This window comes from Trachurus japonicus, chromosome 18 (assembly GCF_045865225.1).
Source record: "Trachurus japonicus isolate A0001 chromosome 18, Traja_1.0".
In the NCBI taxonomy this organism is placed as follows: Eukaryota; Metazoa; Chordata; class Actinopteri; order Carangiformes; family Carangidae; genus Trachurus; species Trachurus japonicus.
The window spans coordinates 15,469,145-15,496,966 of NC_140924.1; the positions used below are offsets into that span (position 1 = coordinate 15,469,145).

Here is a 27,822-nt window from a genome sequence, read left to right on the forward strand (position 1 = left end):
TCTCCCTCCCTCCCTCCCTCCCTCCCTCCCTCCCTCCCTCCCTCCAATGAATGCCCTGATGGCCTCCCTAGGCGTGTGCTCAGAGTCTGAGCTGGGGAGATGGCTGGGGTCCTGACAAACTTCAACCTATCCTTGGTCCTGGCAGTTGCACCCTCCTGCTGCAAGACCACCTCCATTGTGCCAGTACCAAAACACTTCACTCCAACATGTCTCAGTGACTACCGCCCAGTAGCTCTTACACCCATCATCACTACGTGTTTTGAGCAGCTGGTCCTGACAAATGTCAAATCCTGTCTTCCTCCGACTCTGGACCCCCGTCAATTTGCGTACAATGAAAACAGAAGCACTGAAGATGCAATGTCTTTGGCGTTGAACTCTCACTCCCAGACAATACCAACACATACGCCAGAATGCTGTTCATCTTCATCAACCATCAACACTGTCATTCCTTCCAAATTAGTCACCAAACTCACAAGGGGCAAGGTCAGGTGACATAACGGGTAGAGCAGGGGGACCGGGCTCTGGAGGGCGGCCAGGAGGCCAAGCAGAGTCTGGGGACGTGTAAAACAGCACAGAGAGTCTGGGGGTCAGCTCGGGGGCTGGGCAGGAGGGCGATGCCGCTTGCAGGACTGGAGACCAGGGGGGAGGCCGACCGCCCACTGACGACCCGGGACGGAGATGGGCTGGGCTGCCAGCTGGCCACTGGAGACGGAAGCCGGACAGATTTCCTGCTGGACACTGGAGACAGGAGTGGATGAGCCCCCTGGCTGGAGGCTGGGAACCTGGGACTGCTCGCCACCAGGTGGAGACAGGAAACCCCGGTCCCTGTCTTGCTGAGGATCGGCGCCCTCGCCGCCTATGTCTCCTCCTCGGTGCCCTGACCTCCACAGGAGAGCTGGGTGCTGCATCGTGTGATGCAGGAACAGGAGTGGCGCCAGCTGAGACCCCTGACGCCGGAACAGGAGTGGCGTCCAAGGGTGACTGCAGGCCAGGGCGTGGCACTGGAATACGCTGCCGCTCAGGAGGTGGCGCTGGGGAATGCTGCAGTTCTGGTGGTGGCGCCGAGGGATGCTGCAGGGCTGGAGTTGGCCGAACTGCCAACGAGGCACGAGGAGCCAGCGTCGGCCGGAACACAGACGAGGCACGGGGAGCAGGAGTCGGCCGGACCACCGACTGTCTAACTGCAGGTAGGGGACATGAAGGCTGCTGCTCAGCCAGACCAGGAGGTGGTTGTGGCCCAACCGGAACAGGAGATGGTTGCAGTAGAGCAGGGCAGGAAGGCGGCTAACAGGCCGGGACGAGGCCTGTGCTGCCCTGTTAGCCTGCTGAATGAGGGGGGCTTGTCTCCGCTGGGCAGGTGGGTTGATGGAGGAGAGGCTGGGGCAGCTGGGGATGAGGCTTGGGCCGCTGACGGCGGCGAGAGGAGACTCCTCTGCTGGGCCTTGGGGAGTTGGCAGAGAACTCCCTCCTGGCAGTCCCCTCTGCCAGGAGGGCAAATTACTCAAAAAGAGTTATCATCCGGGGAGGGGAATGGTCCGCTGGGTCCTTTTTTGGTTGGTTTATTCTGTCAGGTGTGGGGAAACAGGACCCAAATGCAGACACAGGGAGGTGCAAAGCAACAAAAACTATTTATTTAAAAAACCCAAACGTAAAACAACACAGGGATCCAAAGTCCAAACGAAGGGAAAAACAGAAAGTATCAACTAAAAAGTCAACAGGCCTAAGTCCTGGACATAAAAAGTCTCAAAGTAGCAAAGGAAATAATTACAACACAAAATGGAAAACCAAGGACTCACTTGGAAGGGGAACATGGAACAACACATGGAGCAAGACAGCGATGACAATGACGAATGAACCAACAAGAGACAAAGGGAAACACAGAGGTTATACACACAAGGAAACGAGACACAGGTGGTGCAGTAGGTGAGACACAGGAGGTAATCAAGCAGGAGGGAGAACACAGGAACCCAAGACAGGAACTTCAAAATAAAACAGGAAACAACTCAAAGAAACAGACACCAAGACCAGACACAGAGACACAGACCATGACACAGAGATGCAACTGAATTTACCTGCTTAGTTACTGCTGCTGTGCAATTCAGTAAGTAGTTTGTTGTTTCTTTCCTTTTAACTAATGACAAATGCACAAAGCACCTAAACTGTGACAATACAAAGAGTTACTCATCCAAACTGGAAACTAATCCCAGATCAGTATGTTTTTTTGTGGTGAGAGGAAGCTGGGGGTTGTGTGTGTGTGTGTGTGTGTGCAGAGGCTGGTCATGGTTCGTAGAGAGGCTGCAGCCGGCTGCAACGGACCCGGGTCTTATCGTCTTCATGAAAAGCAGTATAAAGATACTGTAGGAGGCCAGTGTCTTTATACTGCTTTTCCTGAAGACGATAAGACCTGGGTGCTCACTGTGCACTGAAAGAGAGTTGTTACCTGTAATTGTCACTGATCTCACTCATTTACCTGTGTTTCCTGTGTTTTGCCTCCAGAATCCAGCCCCCACTCCACTACGCTGCCCAGACTCCACACCCTTCAGCTCGTGCCAAGACGCCAACGAAAAAAACTTCAGTTCATAGAAGAATTCCCCAGAAGCTTCAGGGTTTGAAGAAGAACACAGTCCTTTCTACTAAGCATGTTCAATACTTAAAAACACTGTATAATTTGCCTGGGTCCGCACAAAACTGTAGGAGGAGTAGACACCGAAGATGAATAATAAGAAAAAACGAGAAGAAGTAAAAAATGACACTATTTGTGATCCTGTTTTCATTAAGTAATCAGGAATGACTCAGTATGGTGTGTTGCTTTACCTGAAAGTGCGGGTAAGAGAGAGTTCAGAAACGAAAGGTTAAATAATCAATAATAAATTAGTTATTACGGAAGCCTATAGCATTCACCTGAATTAAGAAAAAAAAGTCTGATTTTTCTGAGTAATTATGTCTGAGTAATGTTTGTTTTTTTGAATACTTTTTTCTGTTTTTCTGACTAATTTTTGTCCCCTGTTTTCTGACTAATTTTTTCAGTTTTTCGTAGTCATTTTTTCCCTCTTGTTTTTCTTGGTAATATCTTTCCTCCTGTTTTTTTGGGGTTATTTTTTCTAACTTAACGAGATTTCAAAATCCCGCGAGAATCTCCCACCTGCAAGTATCGTTTAACCGTTGCAGTCAAACCTCCACTTCATCATGGATTTATTGCATTATAGATCCATGAGATACATCGTTAAGGATTTCTATTCAAACTCCACTCATTTTCCAGACTGACGGCTCGAACACAAGCATCAACAAACTTTCACGACACATCAGGGAACGCCTTCAAAATAAAAGTACTACTCATAACACAATGAGTAAAGGCGCTTTCTTTTACATTGCTTAACATACATCCATGGATATGCTCCACAAAAAATACAGTCTTATTTTCACTGTGTTCCAAGTAAATTCAGATTTATATTGAAAGGAAACTACCTGTTATTACAGAATACCTCCTCAGAGAGTGTCACTCAGAACAGTCTGATGTAGCACCTTTATTTTGAAATCAGTCCTTACGTTACTTGCAGGTGGGAGCTTCTCACAGGATTTTGAAGCTAAGTCAGAAAAATATTACCTTGAAAAACAGGAGGGAAAAAAATTACCATGAAAAACTGAAAATAATTAGTCAGAAAAACAGGAGGGAAAAAAAATTGTCAGAAAAACAGAAAAAAACATTCAAAAAAACAAACAAAAAAATAAATTACCCAGAAAAACAGAAATATTTACCTCGAAAAACAGACCAAGAAAATTAATTACTCAGAAAAACCAGACTTTTTTTAAATTCAAATGAATGCAATATGCTTCCGTAAGTTATTACTATTAGTTCAGAGTTAATAGGACTACACCACTCATTTCTCTGCTTCACCAATAATTATTAATTCATGGTTAGATTCATTGGCATGGTATTCCTTAATTATTTCCTTTTGACTTATAAGCATCTCTAATTTTTCAGGACTGAGTAATTGAATTTATCAGTTTCCAGACATGAAACAGTAATAGAACCAGTCAAGACTTATTTGATTTGCATTGCGATTATTTATTTTGATCAGACATGACACCTGATTCAATCAGAAATTTCATTTTAAGACAGATGTATGATTTATTTCAGGCTTTTGCCATCTTTTTTCCTGGTGACATCGATTCTAAGGAGAGTTGACCAGAAACCCACTGAAGGTGGTGTGGCCGCCCGATGCCCAAACATGAGTACCTGCAGGCATGCGGACAGACACCTTGTCATCTGTCTGCAGGTCCAAGAACACTGCATTTCCTCCATTATCAGCAGAGTCACCACTTGATGCATGATCACCTGTCTTAACAACCAGCGCTCCGTTCTTGGTCAGCTCCAGTGCGGAAACATGTTGTCCTCCAGCATGGTAGAAGAAGGTGAAATAATAAACACCTGCAACAGGTGCAGTGAACACACCTGTGGAAACAACATATTGTCACATTTATAAATTCTGTCACATAAATCAATCAACATGAGTGATTATGAGTGTGGCTGCATATGATGGATTTACCTGTAGATGGACTGTAGGCGTCACCGATGTTTGTAATCACAGTGTTGTACTTCACAATTTTTTCTTCGCTGAAGGGTCCATGGGCTCTACCCTCTTCTAACTTAGCACTGAACACCACCATGGTTTTCACTACAGAAAACAAAACATGTCAAGTATTTATGAGATTGTATAGGTACCTCCCAAATAACCCAACCTCACCCTAAACCCAACCATAGATGTTTCTTTCTAATTTTTGTGAGCTGGTGGCCTCACTCCTGTATATTAGGCTGCTCGTCCCTTGGATCACTAATTGGTTGAATATCAGAAAATGTATTTCTGTCAAAAGCACACAAGTATGTACGCATCAGTTGGCACATGGAATCCTCTCTTTGCTGTTACCATCAACTCATTTAACAACAGTATAACAAAACTTAAATTGTCCTTAAGTACGTCCTTCCCCAGGCGAAAAAAAAGTATACTTTAACATACTAAATTTAAGCACACTTAGTGTACTTCATAAGCACAAAATTATTGTACTCAAAGTGTGTTATTTTCGAATACTAAAAACGTACTTAGTATACTAATGATATTTCATTATTGCTACTTAAGATATACTAAAATACAGCTTAGTGTACTTGACTGTACTATTTTGAGACACCATTAAGATCAACTTAAATATACTTAAGTACACTTTTCTCTACTAATACTGTACTTATTTATAATGTTCTTTAGTTCGATTTAAAGTATACTTTAATCCACTTTTCAGATTACTATTAATAAATTTAGAATATACTGGAAATGTATTTCTAATTTAATCATAATGTGTTGCCATTGCATTTTAAATATACTTACAAAAATTAAATAAAAATTAAAAAGTTGTACTTAAGTATATTATAGTTCATCTTAATGGTGTCTCAAAATAGTACAGATAAGTACACTAAGTTGTACTTTAGTGTGTCTAAAGTAGCACTCATGATATATCATTAGTATACTAAGTGCACTGTTAGCACATCGAAAATAATATACTGTGAGTACACTAATTATGTGTGCAGAAAGTATACTAGATGTTTGTCATTAAAGTACACTTCAACGGTACACAGAAAGTATATTTTTTTTATAATTAATTAGAATTTCAAATTACTTTTAAGTAAACATAAAAAATAATTAGAACATACTTAAGGTAGAAAAAAAGTTTATTTTTAACGCACAGCATTACAGGGAAAATGTGCATAATAAAGTACATTTAAGTACATCTTTAACAACATTTTCAAACAGTTTCTCTTCATTGTGACATTTTTATTCAAATTTGGATCATCTGACCCCAGAGAATTCTTTTTAGTCATACTCTTTAACAAGTTAACTAAAAAACAATAATAAAAGGAAAAAATAAAAAGAAACAATAGCTGTGCTAGCACTACCCTGCTAGCTGTGCACCGCAGAGAAGCTAATAATGACAGGGATGAACATTTAACTGCCTTTTGAAACTTTTACATGTGAAACATTGACACAGTTTGTTTAAACTCAAAATGTATGTCCACCAAAAAACAAACAAACAAAAACGATTACAAACAGTTACTGATGTTACTGCTTACTGTTTCTTTTTGCTCACAAAATTCTCATTGTTACATTTTCTCCGAATCACTGCCCTCACATCAGACACATTTGTTCCTGGAAATTCAGCAATAACTGTATCTGTAAAATAGAAAAGGACAAATAAAATGGTGTTACAAATCATGCTTTTCCAGAGTTATCACATTAGCAAGAAGGGGGCATACATACATGAGGACAATCTGAAACATGTTGCTTCTGGCTATGGCCAAGGCAAGGGTAGAGGCATAAAAACAAAATTATAATAAGGGAAAAATAGACTTAAAGCAGATAGGCTGTTCAGCTAAAATGATATCAAACGCTCTAAAATGGCAGCCAAAACCAGAAAGGCGAGGAAGAAAAAGAAAAACGACTATTCGAAGGGATCGGAGAATAACCAAAATGGCAAAGGCTCAGCCAATGATCAGCTCCAGGAGTTTCAAAGGAGATCTAAGATTGCCTGTGAGTACTGTAACAATCAGACGACGTCTATGTAAGCCAAGCTACCACCAAGAAGCCCCCGCAAAGTCCCATTGTTAAAAAAAAATACATGTAATGAAGCGATTATAATTTGCCAAATAACACATTGACTGGCCTAAAAAGAAATGGCGTAATATTTTGTGGACTGATGAGAGTAAGATCGTTCTTTTTGGGTCTAAGGGCCACAGACAGTTTGTCAGACGTCCTGCAAACACTGAATTCAAGCCACAGTACACAGTGAAGACGGTGAAGCATGGTGGTGGAAGCATCATGATATGGGGATGTTTCTTGTACTATGGTGTTGGTCCTATTTATCGCATACCAGGGATCATGGATCAGTTTGAGTACACCAGAATACTGGAAGTAGTCATGTTGCCGTATACTGAGGAGGAAATGACCCCAAACAAGACAATGACCTCAAACACACCAGCAAGCGTGTAAAGAAAGATGTCAACACTGCTATTTTTATGAACATTATATTTCTTGACTTTCTGTAAAATATTATCAAATTAAATTACTTTTTCCAATTTACTTGGTTTGAAATAGAATGTGCAGTGTCCCCAATGCAGTTGTGTTCCTTAAAATACAATTTATTTGAAGAATTTTGAGGTTTACTCACCTTTTTAAACACACTGCTATTATTATGAACATAACTGTATATGTGTTAATATAAGTCTTAAATAGTTATATCTTCCGATCTTCTTCCCGATATCACTTACATAGAGTGTTTGGACCGAAAACACGGGTCTCTCAGTCCCTCTGCTCTGCTCTGAGCCGAGGAGAAAACTTTTCTCGTATCCTACAGTTTTTATCCAATGAGGAGAGAGAACGACATGCAGGGCTGTGTGTGCAGCCAAGGGATGCGCCTGAATGTGGTGACGTAGGGACGAGGACTGTTATGGTGTGTTCAAGGCAGCCCGTAACTGGTGTTTTTCCGACCTGTGAAGTCGTACCAGTTCGATCTGGTACGAGTTCACGGGTCTGAAGTTACGAGTGACCGTTATAGTGACTTTCACAGGTAAAACAGGTCGGAAAAACACGACAAAAGCCTGCCTGGAACGCAGCATAAGCCAAAACGACCAGATCGCTTACTTCTGCTTTAACCAATACTTACCAACAAGGGCACTCAGCTTTTCCGGATTTAGCTGCTCTTTCGTTGTTCCAGTAGGCCCTGGTTTTCCTGTGAGAGTCGAGGATGCCAAAACATCCCGCCCAAAGATGAGCACAGCTAAGTCCTGTGTGAACAGGGACATTCTTGTTCGGTTTAGTCTTCGGAAACAGGTTTTGCTGACCTGCACCCCCGTGTTGCCCAGGGAAATCTGTGTCCAGGAATTAGAGTTAGTCAATTATAGGAATACGTTGCTGGAATGCATTTCTTAAAAGACAAAGCCGAACTATGAATGCCAAATATTAGTCAAGTTGTAATTTCTGCAAGTGGTCTTCAATGAATTAAAGTATAATTTCTGAACAAATGGAAAAAAAAAATTCTATCAAATACAGTACGTGCAAAATGTGGGTCGAGACTACAGAGACAAAACTGCAGAGTGAACAGTCAAATAGTTTACAACAATTTTGGATGAAATGTTTCCCGTAATAAAAAAGCAGTATTAACAAAACGTGTATAAATGCAATACATACCATTTCTGGAGCTGGACTGGAAGAACCAGAACTTGTACTGTCAGTGTCCATGACAGGTGGCATTCTCTTCATGGTTGTGATAAGATCTCTGACACACCTGACTAAGGCTGGTATTTCTGCATTAAGGAAAAAAAACACAAGTCACAGATATATGAGAGATAAGGCTCCTATCGATACAATTACTGACATAAAAAACACAAGCAATTCTTCTTTGTATGAATACCTTTCAGAGCATCCATCACTTCCTGTTGCATGGGAACACTGGATCTGGACTGATCCATCAGGACACTCTCCTCTTCACTTTCCCCTTGGCGGAGGTCCTGCATAAATGAAAATGTCAACAATGCTATGTTAGTATGACTCACCTGGAGTGTAGCGTTGTGTTTCTTAAATTTTCTTGCCAGTGAAGGCGGATTATTGTGAAGCCGCTTTGCCATGTTCGCATGTTTTGAAACATAGATTGTTTTAAAGCGGGAGGGGGCGCAGGTGAATTTCAGGGCTATGTCACACAGATTAGCATCCCTCTGGTAAAATGAGCTCTATGCACAGCTCCACCACTTCCTGAATTTAAGGCAGGTCCTTCATTTCCTGTATTACATTATTGGACAAACTGATTAATCCAGGTGTGTCTGACTATTGTGACTACTCAGACACACCTGGATTAATCAGTGTGTCCAATAATGTAAGACAGGAAATTAAGGACCTGCCTTAAATTCAGGAAGTGGTGGAGCTGTGCATAGAGCCCATTCCCCCTGGGTTTACATTCCTCTTCCTCATGATAACAACATTTCAGTCAAATTATGTTATTTTCCGTGATATTCCGTGTTAAAAAGTAGATTCCGTTTTTATTGCTCAATTCCGCGATTCCGTCCGCGATTCTGTGATCGCGGAAACAATAGGGCCCTAATTCTAGTTTTATTTCTTGCATTTTGTAAATACTTACAGTTGATCCCGAAGCCTGAGGTGGGTCAAATAAGTCCACATTGGTGTCTATGTCTGTATCGTCTTCACTTGTCAAGGGGGTGGAGGTTCTTGGATTTCTTCTCAGCAGCGAGGATTTCAGTTGGGAAAGGGCTCTGTCTCTTGCAGCCTTTGTCATCTTCGGCTTCTTAAACAAAGGGCAGAAAAAGTAAAATGTTAAACTGCAAAGGCAAGAGAGGGGTAAATATCCATCTTTGTAGATGTTTGTAGAATGTATCACCTACTGTACAGCCTATTAAGATATTGTCAGACCATATTTCACCAGAGGAACAGTACTCACTACTCACAATTTTATCTTTTCATATCATACAATTTGTCATGTGTTGTAGTAGTTTTTGTACTTACTAAACAGTCAGTATTTCAAAACTAACACAGCTGGAGTGCCACCATCTACTTCTGCAACTGCACTGCTGTCAAACCTAAAGCCACTTATAATGAAAAATATGTCTTATCCTCCCACAATATTCTCTTATTCCCGTAAATACTTACATTTGTTTGAAGAACTTGTGATGGGTCAATCTGTGTTTCATCTTCATCTGAAGTGAGACTGGAAGTTGCAGTAATTCTTTTTTTCTGTACCGAAGAGAAAGAATGTATTACATGACAACAACATATGAACTATACCATTGATGCTTTCTGGTGAAGAGATTTTTTTTTAGAAAAACATTTCAACTAAAAAACATCATAGTATTACAGTGTCATAAATTCATTAACGATTGTATGTGTTACAATAAAAAATAATTCAGTGGGTGACATTCACCTCATATAATTTTTCATAAACAAGATGAGACAAGATATTAAAAGCATAACCAACCTACAAATAGGGATTTCAGTGAATCAAGACTTTGGTAAGTATGATACGAAATGGAGCAGCATTTTGAACCTACAGGTGTTTTAATCTGATGTGAAATGCAAAGAGAGGAGGGAGGGCAAAAGGAAAAACCAATCGCTGTGGTAAGTGCTAGTGCAGCAACAGGTCATTAATAAACATGTAGTGACAAGTGATGAAGCTGCAAACTGTCTTGTCACTGCAACCACTGCTGTGTAAATGTAAACACAGCAGTTAGCTTCATTACTGCTCAGTATATCAAAATATTTGTGCACGTGTGTGTTAGCAACATATTGTGACTTTAACTTAATAATTGATATATTCTATTTTCATGTTATCAGGATGATGAGGATGTTTTTGCAGTAGTGTCGACCAGTGTTGCCAACTTGGTGACTTTGTCGCTAGATTTAGCCTCCTTTCAGAACCCTTTAGCGATTTTTTTTTAAGCGACTTGTGTCATATCTAGCGACTTTTTGGACAGATCTTACGGTAACTACTTTTCTTGAAGGGAGTCGCCAGTATTTCTCAGTGAATGAGTGTTAATGTAGCTCTCTGGGTGGACTGTTCAGTGGGTGGGACAGAGCAGCAGCAACACGTTCAGTGGACCAATCAGCAGCCACACAGACGTGGATGAACTGTGAATGTGCATGCCTAAAGACCAATCACTGATCCCCATCGTTTTTATTCTAAATGATTTAACTTTACTATTTGAGTTTGATTTTGTTTTGTCAAAATAGACAGAGTTAACAATAGTGAATTTATTCCAGTGCATGATCATCTCTCTGTTCATGATACTTCAGTTACAGTGGATGCAACAGCCTGTATAAACAGTTTTAGAGGTAGATTTGGATGCACATTGAGGAGCCTCTTGAAATAAACGCTGGTCAGTCAGTTTAGTTTAACTTTATTTTTTAAATATTTTTTTTTTTATTTTGTAGTAAAGTCATGCCATCATATATATGCAAATTAGCATGTGACGTTATCTAGCGACATCCAGGACTTTTCCTGCAGGCTTTAGCTACTTCCCACTGAAAATAGTTGGCAACACTGTTATCGACTTTGTTATAGACAAATATGAATGCCATCAGAACTATCTATAAAATTAGTGGTATTGTGGCATCCCTAGTTGCAACACAATATAACTATTAATTAAAGTGTGTTTTCTATAGATAAGAAACACAAGCAACAAAAATAACCTTTGGTTTGCTTCCATCATGTGTTGTAGTACAAGGTGTGGTCCTTCTCCTTGCAACTGCCATGTGCCAGATGTCCTCATCCTTGAGGAAGGCTTCTTTTTTTCCCATCAACTCCTTGTAGTTGTCTGTAACCACAAACATCAGACAAACTGTCAAAACCATGTTTTTTCCCTCTTTTGCTCAATATTTTAGATATTTTGTATGTCTCGTGAAATGCACCACAGTAAATCTAATATTTTACACAAGTCACTTTAAGTCTTTTTGTAAACATAGTTACATACAAATTAAATTACATACAAGGTTAACATTAACAATCATTAGCATGAGCCACTGGCAAATTCTTTATCAATCATCACTAACAGTAGTGGCTGGCGGCAAGTGCTAGCATAACAAATTTGTACAAACAATTTTTTTCTTGTTATTTTCTTTACAGTGGGCAATTTTTGCTAAACATTCTCCACACAGCACACTCACAAATGTTCACACATTGAACAGCTGCCGTCTGCCGCTAACAGCTAGCTAGCTAGTTATTAGCTAATGCAGCTTGTGAATGATAAGTTTGCCTATTATCTTGTTTAACTTAGTCATTAGTAGAAAGAATATTTATTCAAAAGATATCTCACAGCATGCACGAGCAATACAAACCTCCGAGTAAGAGCAGTTTTGCGGCCACCGTGTTTTTAGGTGCTTTCCTGGTGCCCCAGCACACTTGTATCCATCCGTCTTCACTGGAGAGGTCCGGCCGTTTTAATACCTGAACGAGCTGCTGTCTGTGCTGAGGTGTCACAATGTCAGTACTTTCGACGTGAATTGTGTTGTCCCTAAAATAAAACATCCCGAACTTGAACTGCGCCATTGTAACTGAACTGCGACAACGCCTCCCTCAGCATCTACTATCGCTCTGATCTACATTAAAAGCAGGTTGCATTCGGGGGTAACCAATCAGCGGCAGCACAGCCGCGAGTACTTCAGGGTCAATTTGAAAAATGTCCACCATATGTAAATTTTCAATTTTGGTATTGAAAATTGTCTGTCAGACGCAGACTCTACGTTCTTGCAAAAAAAAAAAAAAGAGTAATTAAAATTTTAAAAAGTCTGTGTACACCATGGATGTATTATATTAACGGTGTACACCGTAATGTATGCTCCCTCTCGGCCACCGTAGTAATGTCCATGCACTCACGCGCACGTATCAGGTTACGATGACGTTTTATCCAGGACACTGCGCCCGCCCTCTGCACTTTACTTTACCCGTGGATGTATTTTACCGGGCTTTTAGAGAAAAACTGTAAAACCGCCCGCAGACATGGCACCCAAAAGACATTACAAAGAATATCTGCTGAATGAGTCGAGCCAACCTTCAAAGGCAACCAAATACAGACGGCTAGCAAATGAGAAAGAGGTATTTGAGCTTTCACATTTATTTTATTATCAACAACAGCAGTGATTATAGAATAAGATTAATAATTCTTAATTTTAAACGCAAGGACTGTCTTGCTCATTGCAGAATACTTTAAACTGCAGAGGAAATTACAAGAAATACCTCAGTGCATCCTGTACAACTAACAATAGAGAGGTCTTGAAAGAGGTAGACCATTTTTTTCGTTCGCAACAATACGAATTGCAGATAGTGTATGTATGCAAGTTGACATTGCAACTGCACTCCCCAGATTCCACTTTCAAATAACGGTGAACGAACATATTCTCTGGAGGAATATCCAGGAGACAATCCCACAACTAACAAACAGGTAAAAACAGTGATCATTACTATGTTTTATGCTTCCATTCTGAACAAAATACATATTACTTTCCTCTAAAGCTTTCATTCATCCATAATTTTATTTGTAATGTTTATCATACCCTAAATGTTTACAGTATGATAGTTAAATAAATCTATGTGCTGTCTCATGATCAGAATGTTCCTGATGAGGGCCTTGTTGCAGAAGGACCAAGCGGTCAGTCATCTTTAGAATGTTTGAGAGGAAAGCATCTTGTCAGTCCAATAAGAGAGCACCTGCTTCAGGACAGACCAAACAGAGATTCATCAGAGGTATTAAAATACTAGCAATTGAAATTGTTGATATTAATTGCTGTGTTATACTATATAGTTTCTGTATAATTGTCATTTCAATTAAATTAAACGTGATGAAAATAATGATTGTCCTAGCCCCTACAGTGTATTTCCTTAAAATGAGACACAAACATGTATTATTGTCATTAATTCTTCACTTGAGAATTTCCATGTATTATATCTTCATTATATGCAGCCTGCCGGAGAGGGAGTCTCCAGAAAGACCCACCCAGTGCTAGAATTGCCACCCTCCACCTACTCACACTGCGGGGATCAACAAGATATGCAAATCGGACCAGAAGCACAGGTACTATAGTTACAAGTTACTAGTTTCATTTTTATGCTAAAAACAACCCCTTTAATCGATACAGAAAATGTGAATAGAGTAGTTTTTATTTTTTTAAACTGACGTAATAATAATATAGGCTACCGATAATAAACATGTATTGAAAGTGAACACCAGCAAGGTCTCATTTGGTCACAGAATTAGAACTACATATAACTATTTCAAAGTATGATTGCATTATTCATTCATGTTTAATTTACATTGTAATTCAAGCAAATTAGTAGTTCCACATGAGGCTAACAAAGTTTCTAACAAGTGGCTGACTTATAGCCTACATTGGCACTTGATGGCTGTGACATATACGTTCCCTTAATTAATACAGTTCTTCAGTATGTGAAGCTGTAGCTTTGTAGCTGTAGTCACCATTTTCCTGGATATTATCCATCTGTTCGATCTTCACTGCACATATAATGCATATGTGGCTTAACCTGCTTAATGTGACTTAAATCTGATGTTTTATTCCGCCAATACAACAATTTTGTTTTTTATTAAGCATTATTATGCAGTTTTGGCTTAATGTTTGAACTCACTGTCTTGATAGAAACAGATGCCCTGTCTTGCATCCACCCAAGGATTAGTGCTTTTCAGTATTCTTGTTTCTGATTTGTTAATAGAGTTCATTTGTTTTCTAGGTTTGGGCAAGGAGTTACACATTTTGTATATTTACTGAATATAGGCACTACATTCATCCTTTCCCCTGAAATCACATCAGTTTTATATGAAGCTAGTATGTATGCCATTTGCATAACTCTCTGCTAACAAGTCCAGAAGGCAACATGGTAAATTCTCTAAATGTAAAAACTACCAGATGACTTGTCGTAGTTACCACTTATCTTTTGGAACACTAGTATTGTTTTATATGTCAAAACTATAAAAGAAATGAAAATGAAAATATTTATGCTTCCATTTATATTTTGCCAGGACATGTTAGAGAAGCAACCAGGATGCAATGTGCCTGCTACTCCACCTGATCAGCAAGAGACACCAAACCAACAGGTTATTAACATGTATTATTGTACAGTATGTTTTCTCTGTAAATCGGCAAGCAATCTCTTTTAATGCAGATGAATGTAACAGTTTTCTATTTTGTCTTTCTTTATGTCTTCACAGGCAGAGACATTTTTGTTGGATGGAGATGATCCAGCGTATCCTGGAGCTCCACTGACAAAGGGGCAAAGTTTAATCTTACTGATGTCTTATGTACTAAGGCACAATGTGACAGGTGTGGCACTGGAACATCTACTGAAGATTGTCAATGAACATTTCCCTGGAATGGTACCAGTAACCACATACCTTTTTCATAAAGCTTACGGACAATATGGAAATTATGTCCCCCATTTTTACTGTCCAGCATGCGAAAACTACTTAGGGGTAAATAATACCAGTGAACTACAGTGTGGTGCTTGCAATGCAGTAACTGATTCAGAGAGCTGTGTCAAAAGTGGGTGTTTCTTTCTAGTGCTTAGTTTGGCTTCACAAATCAAAACATTGCTTGAACGAAACCAAAGTTTAAAAAAAGACTGGCAATGTGCAGATGTCATTTCAGATATACAGTGTGGAGAAGAGTACCAGAAACTCAAAGAATCAGGTGAATTAGGTGAGGATGACATAACTTTAATTTGGAACTGTGATGGAATTCCAGTTTTCAGGAGTTCAAAGTATCAAATCTGGCCCATTCAGTGTCAGGTTATAGAACTCGAACCTAAAGAACGCAAGGCAAATATCTGTCTTCCTTGTCTCTGGTTTGGCGAGAAGAAGCCAAACATCTTAACATTCGTGAAGCCATTTGTTGATGAACTGCAAATTTTAGAACAAAATGGCATTAAATGGAAAGACTCAGAAAATGTACAACATGTCTCCAAAGTGTATGCTCTGATATGCAGTTCAGATTCAGTTGCTCGCCCACTTCTAAGAAACACCAAACAGTTTAATGGCTTTTATGGATGTGATTTTTGTTACCATGTTGGTGGTGGTCCTTACACAAACAAAGGCCCAAAACCACATCTTAGAACTGAAGCTAAGCATTTTGATCACGCAATGGCTGCAACACCAGACCGTCCTGTAATGGGAGTGAAGGGACCTTCACCATTAATGAAACTCACAAAGTTTCAAATGATAAATGGATTTGTTCCAGAGTATCAGCATTGTGTCTGCCTTGGTGTGACAAGACAATTAGCAAAACTGTGGTTTGACTCAAAAAATCATGACAAAGAGTGGTACTTAGGAGCAAAATCAGACCGCATTGACAAAGAGCTCATTGCAATTCAACCCCCTGTTGAGATAACAAGAGTACCACGATCTGTGGCAGACAGAAAATATTGGAAAGCATCAGAGTGGAGGTCATTCCTGTTATTCTATGCCCTGCCTTTACTGAATGGGGTCTTACTAAAGAAGTTCTGGAACCACCTTTTTCTGTTTGTGTTCGCAATGCACATTCTTTTGGGAGAAAAGGTGAAACGCTGTGATATTGAAGTAGCTGAAAGAGCTCTCAAGAAGTTCTCACTGCAGTTTGAGAAGTTATATGGTGCAGCAAATATGACATTTAATGTCCATCTTCTGACACACCTTGCGGCAAGTGTTAGGAACTGGGGCCCTTTGTGGGCCACATCAACCTTTTCTTTTGAATCATTTAATGGCACTTTGTTACAGTACTTCCATGGGACAACACATGTTCCAGAACAAATAGTTAAAAGATTTCTTTGCTGGAGGAGTCTAACACAAAAAGCCGAAAAGTACATGGTAGATGCTAATGAAGGGGTGAAATGCATTTTTTCACATCTCCTAAACAGCAATGTATCAAGTTCGAATTCATCTAGCCTGAATGAAAATGTCAGGGTTTTTGGTAATCCCTGTCATCACAAACTGTCATCATTAGAAAAACTTGCTATCAAAGACTTGCTAAGTGTTACAGTCGAACACTGTGTTTGTTATCACCGTTTCATTGTAAAAGGCGTACTGTATCATTCCAGCAGTAACAGAAGTCTAAAAAAAAGGATCAACTCAACAGTGGAGTTACAGAATGGAAGATTATGTAGAATTCTTTGCATGTCAGTATTCAGAGCAGGTGATTTGTCATTGCACTGTATATTGGTAAAGGAGCTTGTGAAGACTGATGGACAGCTCTGCAAGGATAGTCAACTGAACATTGCTTCCACTTTTATGTCTGAGGTGTCAGAATCTAGGAATGTTTATGCGGTGCCCACTGACCTGTTCCACAGGAAATGTGTTTTGATCCGATCAAGAGACAAACAATATGTTATTCCTCTACCGAATAATGTAGAGAGAGATTAAATAGTTAGTGGGGAAGTTTGAGAAAAATTGCTGAAACCACTGCCAAATTGTAAGAAATAGGGATTACATATCAGTGTGTATTCTTGGTGTGTCTAGTGGACAATGTCCAAAAATGGCAACTTCAGAGTATTAAATCTGTAAAAATGATAAGGCATACATGGGCAAGCACACACAAAGACTGTGCTGTTAAACAGTTATAGTATAACAGTTGTGGTATAACAAAATACAAACAAAATCGTAGGGGTGAATACTTTTGCAAGGCACTGTACCTGGCCTCAAAATGTTGAACTTTAACAGACTGTTTTCATGCAAAATCAAAGACTTTCAAAAGATTCATTTTTCTGTCAAGCAGCAAAGCAAATTTCCTGTTATCTACACATCTTAATATGTTCATAAGTGTAATGTGTTTTCTGATTGCTGTCAAATGTAAGTGAAACAATCCAAGCTTTGGAATAAGTACTTTCCATGTGATGATAAGAAATACACAAGGTTGTACTGTTTTTTTATTAGAAATACTGGTGACTACTGTATTATATAAAAGCACATGGTCAATTGAAAGGTGCTCTGTTGTTGATGTTCATGTTTATTCAAAATTCACCATTACATTTGGAGAATGGATGGATTTTTAAATATTGCATAAAAACAACGGTGGTGTTGAAGTAATCCAAATACTTTATAACACTAATTGCTAACATTTTAAAACTGAAATAGAAAAGTTTTTTTTTTTTCCAATTAGAAAAGGTATTGTTACATAACAACATTGTTGCATTTTGCTGGTAAAATACATTATTTTAAAAGGTTGAAGAGAAAAGGTCAGCTGCTGTTATTGTACATTATTTTAAACTGATTTTAGCACACTAAAAGAAATGGCTACATACTGATGAATTTGTTCTGGTTTATAGTGTACTTATGAAGAATACACTAATTTACCACTGAAGTAGTATTCAATTATAAATATACTTATTTTAAGTGCACTTTAACACTGCTGTGCTAACAATGATATGATAAAAGTGAACTTATTGAAAGGGTGCTAAAAGTGCACTTGCTAAAAGTAGCTGCAAATACACTGACATTAAACTTATATTTAACACATTCAAAGTACATAATAAATAAATATACTAATCAAACATTTATATATATTTCAGTGTTAGTATATTTTATATGAATATACTTAATATGAATTCAAGTATTAGTACTAAATAGTGTACTTTATCTAAGTAAACTGAAGTACTACTGGGGAATAATATATTTTTAATTAATACATTTATAATATATTTTTGGTTTACTTTATTTTAACACATAAAGTCAAAATGTGCTAGAAATGTACTTTCAGAAAATTAAGTACATTTTTAGTACATTAAAGTATATTACTTTTTTACCTGGGTCATTAAAGTCTTTAATTAGAAAATTTCACTCTACCCGTTAGAAGTTTTTCTTCGGTCTCTGTTGGTCAATGATGTGTGGTAGGATGCCAGGCAAACTTCTGCTCGTCTTCACTCTGTCCTGAGTCCTGCAGCTGCTTTTATATCGTCAGATTTGGAGCCAGGTCAGTTGGCAACAACCCAACCAGAAACCTGCTTCCAAGGTAGAGCTGATAGCAGATGACCAACCCTCAACACTCTCCCTCCCTCCAATGAATGCCCTGATGGTGTCCCTAGGCGTGTGCTCAGAGTGTGAGCTGGGGAGCTGGCTGGGGTCCTGACAAACTTCAACCTATGTTCCTGGCAGTTGCACCCTCCTGCTGCAAGACCACCTCCATTGTGCCAGTACCAAAACACTTCACTCCAACATGTCTCAGTGACTACCGCCCAGTAGCTCTTACACCCATCATCACTACGTGTTTTGAGCAGCTGGTCCTGACAAATGTCAAATCCTATCTTTCTCCGACTCTGGACTCCCGTCAATTTGCCTACCATGAAAACAGGAGCACTGAAGATGCAATGTCTTTGGCGTTGAACTTTCACTCCCAGACAATACCAACACATACGCCAGAATGCTGTTCATCTTCAGCACAGCAATCAACACTGTCATTCTTTCCAAATTAGTCACCAAACTCACTGATCTGGGCATCAGTGCTTCCATTTGTAACTGGATATTGGACTTTCTGTCCAATGGGCCCCAACATGTTCAGCTGCTTCTCCACTCTTGTGGTACGCCATAAACACTGGCGTACCACAAGGCTGTGTGATTAGTCTGTTTCTCTGCTCCTTCTTCATGTATGACTGCTGTCCATTACATGGCACCAACACCATCATCAAGTTGGCAGATGACACCACAGTGATTGGCCTCAATCAAGAACAACAATGAGTTGGCCTATAAGGAGGAGGAGGTGGACCACCTTGCTATGTGGTATGATGATCTGTTGCTCAACACCAGCAAGACCCAAGGAGCTTGTCATGGATTTCAGACATAACACTGACAGAGATGCAACTGAATTTACCTGCTTAGTTACTGCAGCCGTGCAATTGAGGATGTAGTTTGTTGTGACAAATGCATGAAGCGCCTAAACTGTGACAATACAAAGAGTCACTCATCCAAACTGAAAACGGATCCCAGATCAGTATGTTTTTTGTGGTGAGAGGAAGCTGGAGGTTGTGTGTGTGTGTGTGTGTGTGTGCAGACGCTGGTCATGGTTCGTAGAGAGACTGGAGCCGGCTGCAACGGACCCGGGTCTTATCGTCTTCATGAAAAGCAGTATAAAGATACTGGCCTCCTGTGTGCTCACTGTGCACTGAAAGAGAGTTGTTACCTGTAACTATCACTGATCTCACTCACTTACCTGTGTTTTGCCTCCAGAATCCAGCACCCACTCCACTACGCTGCCCCGACTCCACACCCTTCAGCTCGTGCCACTGACCCAGAAATGCTCGGACCATCCAAATTCCCTGCATCTTGGCAACTAGACCTACCTGCCTGCCTCCATCCACTCGCTGCGTAACCCTTTCTGCACCATGTCAACTCCATTTTGCCCTCTGCCCCAATAAAACTGGTGTTTGCCTTTCTCCCCCAACGTCTGGTGGTTTGCATTTTGGGTCCAGAGCAGAACCAAGACGCAACAGAGAGAGGAGGGGAAAGAGAATTTAACATTTTGTTGCTTTTGGTTGTTTTTGTGAGATCCCTGCAGCCAGATGAGCAACTCTTCAATGGTGTGTCTCAAATCCCATACTTCTCTTAGTGCACTGCCTTACAGAACACTTTAAGGCAGTGCAAATCAAACACTGCCGCTGCGCACTTACCGGAAATGACTCAACAGCTTCTTCTTCTATTTTTTAAATTCTGATTGCAACCGGCCGTTGGAGCCCCATCGCCGACACTTGACAGCGCTTTTTGCCGATCAAAACAAGATATAACGTTGTGTTTTATTTTTTTAGTGTTGTTGGTGAGATGTTATGAGTGTTTTTTAAAGACATTTACCCCGGTGTCAGCTCCGTTGCTGCTCAAAGCAACCGCTGCCATTTGAAAAGTAGCAGGCATGCGCACACACACCTCGTCCCCTTTCTGCAGCTGCAAGAACACTGCATTTCCTCCATTATCAGCAGAGTCACCAGCTGATTTATGATCACCTGTCACAACAACCGGCACTTTGTTCTTGGTCAGCCCGGCCCTAATATTGACAAACACATTCCACAGGAGTGCTGTTTCAATGCTGTGTTGTGGTTGTACCGTGATGGAAATGTGAAACTAAATGGCAGATGCAACTACATGGTTTATGTGTTGAAGCTTGAATCTGTTGTTTATGGCAAGTTGCAGTGAATGTGCAAAACAAGGTCAAGAGTCCCTTTCCGTGCGGTGTTGGCTAGCACCATGTTGCTAGCGTTGTCATGGACATGCTGCGACTTTTCCATTGATCCCCCAGTAGTGGTGGAAAGCACATCGGCTATGTTTTCAGCAGTATGGTCTGCAGAACAGCACTCTGTATTGCCCAGTTACGTATGTAATGACAGTGCTGTCCATGAATCAGTAGTAGTAGTTTTTCAACACTTGTTAACCAAGTGTGAAGTTATCAGTTCTCAGACATGAAACAGTAATAGAACCAGTCAAGACTTATTTGATTTGCATTGTGATGATTTATTTTGATCAGACATGACACCTGTTTCAATTAGAAATTTCATTGTAAGACAGACGCATCATTTATTTCAGGATTTTGCCATGTTTTTTCCTGGTGACATCGATTCTAAGGAGAGTTGACCAGAAACCCACTGAAGGTGGTGTGGCCGCCTGATGCCCAAACATGAGCACCTGCAGGCATGCGCACACACACCTCGTCATCTGTCTGCAGCTCCAAGTACACTGCATTTCCTCCATTATCAGCAGAGTCACCACCTGATTTATGATCACCTGTCACAACAACCGGCGCTTTGTTCTTGGTCAGCACCAGCTTGACCATATGGTGTCCTCCAGCATGGTAGAAGAATGAGAAATAATAAACACCTGTAACCGGTGCAGTGAACACACCTGTGGAATATTGTCACATGTATTAATTCTGTCACATAAATCAATCAACATGAGTGATTTACCTGTGGATTTACCTGTATCTGGACTGTAGGCGTCACCGATGTTTGTAATCACAGTGTTGTACTTCACAGTTACTTCTCCATCGAAGGGTCCATAGGCTCCACCCTCTTCCAACTTAGCACTGAACACCACCATGGTTTTCTCTACAGAAAACAAAACATGTCAAGTATTTATGAGTTTGTATTAGTAATCCCCAAATAACCCAACCTCACCCTAAACCCAACCACAGATGTTTCCTTCTTTTTGTGAGTAACCCTGCTCTCAACACTACAGCTGGTGGCCTCACTCCTGTATATTAGGCTGCTCGTCCCTTGGATCACTAATTGGTTCAATATCAGAAGATTTATCTCTGTCATAAGCACACAACAGCACACGCAACGGTTATCACATGGAATCCTCTCTTTGCCGTTTACCATTTACACATTTAACTGGCATAACAACCCTTCAAATTGTCCATAAGTACGTCCTTCATTAAAGTCTTTAATTAGAAAATTTCACTCTACCTTTTAGAAGTTTTTCTCCGTTCTGTGTAGGTCAATGATGTGTGGTAGGATGCCAGGCAAACTTCTGCTCGTCTTCACTCTGTCCTGAGTCCTGCAGCTGCTTTTATATCGTCAGATTTGGAGCCAGGTCAGTTGGCAACAATCCAACCAGAAACCTGCTTCCAAGGTAGAGCTTATAGAAGATGACTAACCCTCAACACTCTCCCTCCCTCCAATAAATACCCTGATGGTATCCCTAGGTGCAGGGTGCGATTTGCCATGGGGCTTTGGGGGATTTACCCCCCCTCTGGTCATTCATTTTTTATCCCCAGGGGGGATTCGTGTTGTCCCTCTCTTTGGTCAGACAAAGTAAGTAATATTCTGGCTTCTGGTTAAAGTCCTGGTACGAGAGCCTTCTAATCCCCCCTACAGTAGGATAAAAAATACAGCGTCTCCCAGACCGTCATACCGTAAATTATAAAAAAGGAAAAAAAAGAGAAAAAAAAAGCAGAGTCTCAAACAGAGTCTGGTCTCCTGTACTGGACCGGGTCTGGCTCTAGGTTTGAGCAAATAAAAGCCGATCTCAATTAGAACGGTCAGGGCGGTGTTTAGCTCAGTTGGTAGAGCACCCACTCTACCAACTGAGCAAAAAAAAAGCCCCCAAAAATATACTTAAGAAGCTGAGAGTTCTCACAGACCCGACCTGGTCCGATCCAAAAGTGTTGAAGCCTGGACCCGAAGCGGCCAGACTCACAAGCATCAATTCCCGGCTGGACCGCAAAAAAAAAAAAGAAAAGAAAAGAAGTCCATGGTCCGGTCTGATCCGAGTTAGAAATGTTTTCGATCCAAACCCGGTGTGTCAGGTCTGATGACTGAGCCAAGGAAAGAGTCAGCATAGTACAGTCTGTGGCTGGAGCACACATTTATTTATTTATAAGTCTTTAATTCTCTTGTTGGCCTGTTGATATGAGTGTATCAGGTCAGACCACACTGTTTGCTTGTCCGCTCTATCTGTCTTGTTATGCACTGGTGACTAGATAATGAAATGGACAGCTGGTTTGCAGCAGGAACAACAACAACGGAAAGAATGAACTTGTCAGAAATGTTCTGACAAGTTGGACACTTGACACTTATCAGATAAAAAAAGAAAAATGACACTTCTGTAGCACCCTACCCCGGTGATTAAGAATACAGGAACTGAGTTGAATGTATCACTCTGGGCGGGCTCTGGGTTCTTGATTTTAAGGTTTTGTGGTGCCGTATTACCTATGAATTGACTATGACAAGATGTACTTTACTTCTCGCAAACAAGGTAAGTACTCACTAAGTTGGTGCCTCCACTCAGTAGATTAATAAAGTAATGTATGATAAATCCACTAAGAAATACTATGAACTTAAATAATTCTTGTAACTTATTCACTGTATAAATTTTAACCCTGAACTTCAGATTTTAATTATTACTCACACACAGTACTCTTTCAAATAAAATCACTGTATTAGGGGAGCGCCGGGTCGATTGAGACACGGGACGATTGATACACAGCGATTTCCTCGAAAACCACACAAGCTTGAGCCGTCAGATTTTGTCACTATGTTCAGCACTCAACACCGACCAATCCTGGGAAAGCTTGTGAAATTACGTCACGCCATTCAAAAGTTATTAGCGCGAACCTGTTTTTTACTACGGAAAGTAAAATGTTAGGTGCGGTAGTTTTTTTGTGATCAAAAGTTGTATTGTGTGTTTCATGCAATAATAATATGACCTAACAACAGATGAAGTCGTACATAAACAGGTCCTAAACTAAGAAATGTCATAGTTTTGAAGTTTAGAGGCAAAACAGGTTGAAGTGTCAGTAGTCGCTGCAGGGACGATTGATACAGCTGTTTCAAATGTCCCTCACGCCACCGTGCGTAGTGATTGTGGTCACATAGCGCGATCAATATCTGTATATAAATCACCGAATTAATACCCTATTGTTCTACAATGAACAACAACCGATTTGAATGAACAACATGTAGGTAATAAACACCAGATATTTTTAATGAACAAAACGTGTTTATGACATGAATCAACAGATATTCAGCAAAGTGAGGGGAAAATGCCGAGGGTAAAATGACAATATGTTCAATGTGTATCCATAAACATGACTTAGGACAGGGAAATAAGTAAATGAAATGAAAATGCAGTCGTCCAACAACTCGTACAAAAGAAGAAAGGCGAGTTTAATCGAAATGCGGATCTTGACAATTGCGCACGGGACAAAAATATTTATTTGACCTATTTATATTGTGAGAAATTATGTGACATTTTGGCAATAACGAGTACACTAGTATGTTGTCCGATATGCTGCATAAAAACCAGAGTAATGTCAGTAGTTTCTGTTTAAAACATGCTGTTTCAACCGTCCCTCCTCTGTGTCTCAAACGACCCGCATAGGTGGGACGTTTGAGACAAATGTCAACTTACGTTCAAAGTTATAAAACAGCGCGATCATCCAACATATGTGTTAAATTACACTTGTAACTAAGAGAATACACATGTGAGTTGTTGATCACATGTTAAAAATGTTTGTGTACATAACGTCATCTTTGAAAAAGACGTTTAAATGAAAAGTGTATCAATCGACCCGGCTCTCCCCTACCAAATAAGTATCAGAAACACAAACATGTCACTTATTAAATCACAGACCTTTCAGTCAATGCACAGTACTGTTCAATACACAAATTCAGTACCCAAAATATGCTCTGTTAGAAAAATAAAAGAGTCTTGAAAATAAAGTGTTGCAGGCCTGAATCGGTGCTTGTGTACGGTGAGGTCGAAAAGTGATGACCGCTTCGCTTTTCCCGCTTTTTTTCTTTGTTCTGTACTCACTGTTCCTCTTCAGTTAGTATGAGGGGTGTGTGAAGATGGAGGGATTGAGGGGGTTACTGGTGATGATGGAGGGAGAAGGAGGGATGATGGAGAGGAGGAATGGAGACTGGGAACTCAGCTACGGCTGCCTCAACACGCTGCTCTCGATAGCCGATCTCTGTCGCTCAGAGGGAAAAAGGTCCAAAGAGCTTCCTGGTCCGGTCCTCTGACAACATACATTTACATCCTTTAGTCATAAATAAATGTCTCTGCACTTCGACGAACTCAGTCCGAATTCACACAATAAACAGTACACACACAGGTAAACATGAGGAGTAACGTAAGGCTACTACAGCAACCCTGTGTAAATACCAGGTGCATGCTAGCTAATCGCTAATCACGTTTAGCATTTTCATTGTAACATTAGCAGTAACACAGTCTGTGATTACTACAACACAAATAAACATTTACCTTCTGCAAACCGTTATATTTCCATACGCCACTGACAAATTCTGCATTAATCCAGGTAGGAGGAAATACTTTGGTGTTACAGCAAATACCGTGTCTTTTTTCTCCGGTGCTCTCGACCTCTCGTGTCTCTACCTTGAGCTAACCTGCTTCCTCTAAGTCCCACCCCCATACTCTCCCAATTGGACGGCAGCTCAGGACAACAGAGCGGACGACCAATTAACAGCCTATACAGGGATGATTGACAGATAAAACACCAGTAGCTTGCACATTTTAACCAAACATAATAATATCATAAACATAAACACATTTTAAGTACTGTCTTAGCTTATGAATGGTTTTTGTATTTTCTTCTTTTAAACTGAACTCATATGAACTTTAAATAACAGTTCCTCTTATATGAATTACAATAGCTTGTTTTTATAGAAAGAACTTATTTGTTTATTTATTTAACTGACTAACATATTTATATTAGACAGGGCTACACTTCCTTCGTTCACTTTGTGATATCAGGGTGATGCCTTCATCATGCATCATGTCAGAGTCACATGATTCATGATCAGATGTCATGACAATTGGCTCTTTGTTCTTGGTAAGCAGCAGTGAACACACCTGTGGAAAGAAGATATTGTCACATGTATTAATTCTGTCAGCATGAGTGATTATGAGCGTGGATGCATATGATGGACTTACTACCTATGGACTGTAGGCGTCACCGATGTTTGTTATCACAGTATCGTACTTCACAGTTACTTCTTTTTTGAAGGGTCTAAAGGGTCCACCCTCTTCTAACTTAACACTGAACACCACCATGATTTTCTCTACAGAAATCCAAAACATGTCAAGTATTTATGAGTTTGTATTAGTAATCCCCAACTAACCCAACCCCACAAGGAACCCAACTACAGAGGTTTCTTTCTAGTTTCTGTGAGACAGTTTCCTTGGATTCAACTGCGACCATCTCTTCCACGACCTCTGAGTTGCTCAAGAGGAGATCACACACCTTTGCCTGCACAGCAAGTTTAACTTCACCAGACGTGAGCCTCGGGTGTTTGTGCCTCGGATCCAGGAAAGATGTGTTGTGGAAATTTCCTTTAACTTGTGTGAGAGAAAACCACAAGTCCAGCAAAATGAGGTTTCACTGCTTTATTTGTATCCTGCAAGAGGTGGACTGGAAATGATAAACACCTGCAATAGGTGCAGTGAACACACCCGTGGACACAACATTTTGTCACATGAATTTATTCTGTACAGAAAACAAAAATATCAAGTAGGCTATTTATGAGTTTAATAGGTACCTCTCAAATAACCCAACCTCATCCTAAACCCAACCACAGATGTTTCCTTCTAGTTTCTGTGAGACAGTTAGCACAGATTTGGATCTTAACTGATTCTGTTCACTCACCAAGGACCCACTAATAAGTTATTATGTACACCTGCCTCACTCCTGTTTATTAGGCTGCTGGTCCCTTGGATGACTAACAGGCTCAATATCAGAAGATTCAGGTCTGTCATTAGCACTCAAGTATGTACGCAACAGTTGGCACATGGCATCCTCACATGTTACAAACCTGAAAATTGTTCTTCAGTACATCCTTAAAGTCTTTAATTAGAACATTTCACTCTACCTTTTAGAAGTTTTTCTTCGGTCTCTGTTGGTCGATGACGTGTGGTAGGTTGCCAGGCAAACTTCTGCTCGTCTTCGCTCTGACCTGAGTCCAGCAGCTGCTTTTATATTGTTAGCCAGGTCATCTGGCAATGCTCCTATTGTCCTCTGGTCTTAAGTGTGTTTTCGAGCTACACTGCCATCCACAGTTGTTCAGTGTTTCTGGTTAACCGTCAACCCCTTGGAATTCTGGTTATCTACAATGACTATTATTATTGTTTTTCTAATTCTTATTTGTCTAATATAATTACTTTTTTTTTAGTATTATTATATATTTTTTGTTTTTCTTATTTTACTTTTTTCATATTTAATCCATTGTGAACCAGGGCCGCCTGCGGTGAGGACTGTAGTCTCTATGGGGCGGCCGCTTTACCCACTGCGCCACGGACCACCCCCGCTCTGTCTGTCTGGTTATGTACTGAAAGATGAAATCCAGTAACTAGAGAATGAAATAAATAGCTGGTTTGCAGCAGGAAGAAGTAAACGGAAAGAATGAAAATTTTCTGACAGGTTGGACACTTGACACAAAGTGTCAAGTGTCCAACTTGTCAGATAAAAAAAAGAAAAATGACACTTCCTTTGTTCCTTCCTTTGCCTACTTTAAATTGTAATTGTAAGTTTGAATTAGGTAACTTGTATAAGGTGAAAGAGCAGATGAAATACGAGTCATTTTTATCAATGTTTATTTGAAACAACCATGCTGGTATAGCTAGTCAAACAATGGCTGACAGGGGTAGGGATGGTTGTATCTTCATTGTTTTATTAAGTATCACCATCTTCCTTGGAATTTTACATGAACTGCTTCTGACATCCTGCTGAAGGTTTCCAGGCATTCATACATGTACTCCATTCACTAGTATTATCAAAATATGTTCTTTAAGACAGCTTTCTAATG

The 27,822-nt window shown here is 40.2% G+C and overlaps 3 protein-coding genes and 1 long non-coding RNA gene across 7 annotated transcripts in view; 1 reads left to right on the top strand and 3 right to left on the bottom strand.

Annotated features, from left to right (window-relative positions):
- Nucleotides 1–4,067: 4,067 nt before the first annotated feature.
- On the bottom strand, nt 4,068–26,966 carry LOC146968934 (complement C1q-like protein 2). 2 transcript variants are annotated; one of them, XM_085759998.1, is made up of 3 exons: nt 26,890–26,966; nt 4,548–4,676; nt 4,068–4,453 (listed from the first exon to the last, which is right to left on the bottom strand). In XM_085759998.1, the coding sequence occupies exons 2-3, from the start codon at nt 4,666–4,668 to the stop codon at nt 4,173–4,175; spliced, it is 402 nt and encodes a 133-aa protein (XP_085616124.1). In that variant the 5' UTR covers nt 4,669–4,676; nt 26,890–26,966; the 3' UTR covers nt 4,068–4,172. The 2 variants fall into 2 exon arrangements, with proteins under 2 accessions (XP_085616124.1, XP_085616122.1); XM_085759996.1 differs by lacking the exon at nt 26,890–26,966 and adding an exon at nt 18,365–18,456.
- LOC146968935 (uncharacterized) lies at nt 5,730–8,794 on the bottom strand. Its single transcript, XM_085758942.1, has 4 exons — nt 8,455–8,794; nt 8,232–8,347; nt 7,708–7,912; nt 5,730–6,218 (listed from the first exon to the last, which is right to left on the bottom strand). The coding sequence occupies exons 1-4, from the start codon at nt 8,666–8,668 to the stop codon at nt 6,115–6,117; spliced, it is 639 nt and encodes a 212-aa protein (XP_085615068.1). The 5' UTR covers nt 8,669–8,794; the 3' UTR covers nt 5,730–6,114.
- Nucleotides 12,474–17,656, top strand: LOC146968936 (uncharacterized). The gene is made up of 6 exons (XR_015034184.1): nt 12,474–12,825; nt 12,908–12,985; nt 13,153–13,287; nt 13,505–13,615; nt 14,576–14,650; nt 14,765–17,656. It is a non-coding gene; the product is annotated as an uncharacterized LOC146968936 (long non-coding RNA).
- LOC146968937 (complement C1q-like protein 2) overlaps nt 21,106–27,822 on the bottom strand; it is a 42,981-nt gene continuing 36,264 nt past the window's right edge. Inside the window, exons 1-3 of one of the 3 annotated variants that reach the window (XM_085759994.1) lie at nt 26,890–27,001; nt 21,475–21,603; nt 21,106–21,400 (exon numbers count right to left, since the gene is read on the bottom strand). In XM_085759994.1, coding sequence (XP_085616120.1) covers nt 21,120–21,400; nt 21,475–21,595 — 402 coding nt within the window. In that variant the 5' untranslated portion in view covers nt 21,596–21,603; nt 26,890–27,001 and the 3' untranslated portion in view covers nt 21,106–21,119. Of the gene's footprint in view, nt 21,401–21,474; nt 21,604–21,963; nt 22,083–26,889; nt 27,002–27,822 lie in introns of those variants that run through there. The other 2 variants (XM_085759993.1, XM_085759995.1) reach the window with 2 other exon arrangements.

Excerpts from the sequence above, each read along its gene's own strand:
- LOC146968934 (XM_085759998.1), bottom strand. The coding sequence starts at position 4,668 with ATGGTGGTGTTCAGTGCTAAGTTAGAAGAGGGTAGAGCCCATGGACCC. Across the intron at positions 4,454-4,547 it reads CGCCTACAGTCCATCTACAG|GTGTGTTCACTGCACCTGTT; the intron begins GTAAATCCATCA and ends TTGTTTCCACAG.
- LOC146968935 (XM_085758942.1), bottom strand. The coding sequence starts at position 8,668 with ATGGCAAAGCGGCTTCACAATAATCCGCCTTCACTGGCAAGAAAATTT. Across the intron at positions 8,348-8,454 it reads AGTGATGGATGCTCTGAAAG|AAATACCAGCCTTAGTCAGG; the intron begins GTATTCATACAA and ends TCCTTAATGCAG. Across the intron at positions 7,913-8,231 it reads CCAGTCCAGCTCCAGAAATG|ATTTCCCTGGGCAACACGGG; the intron begins GTATGTATTGCA and ends TCCTGGACACAG.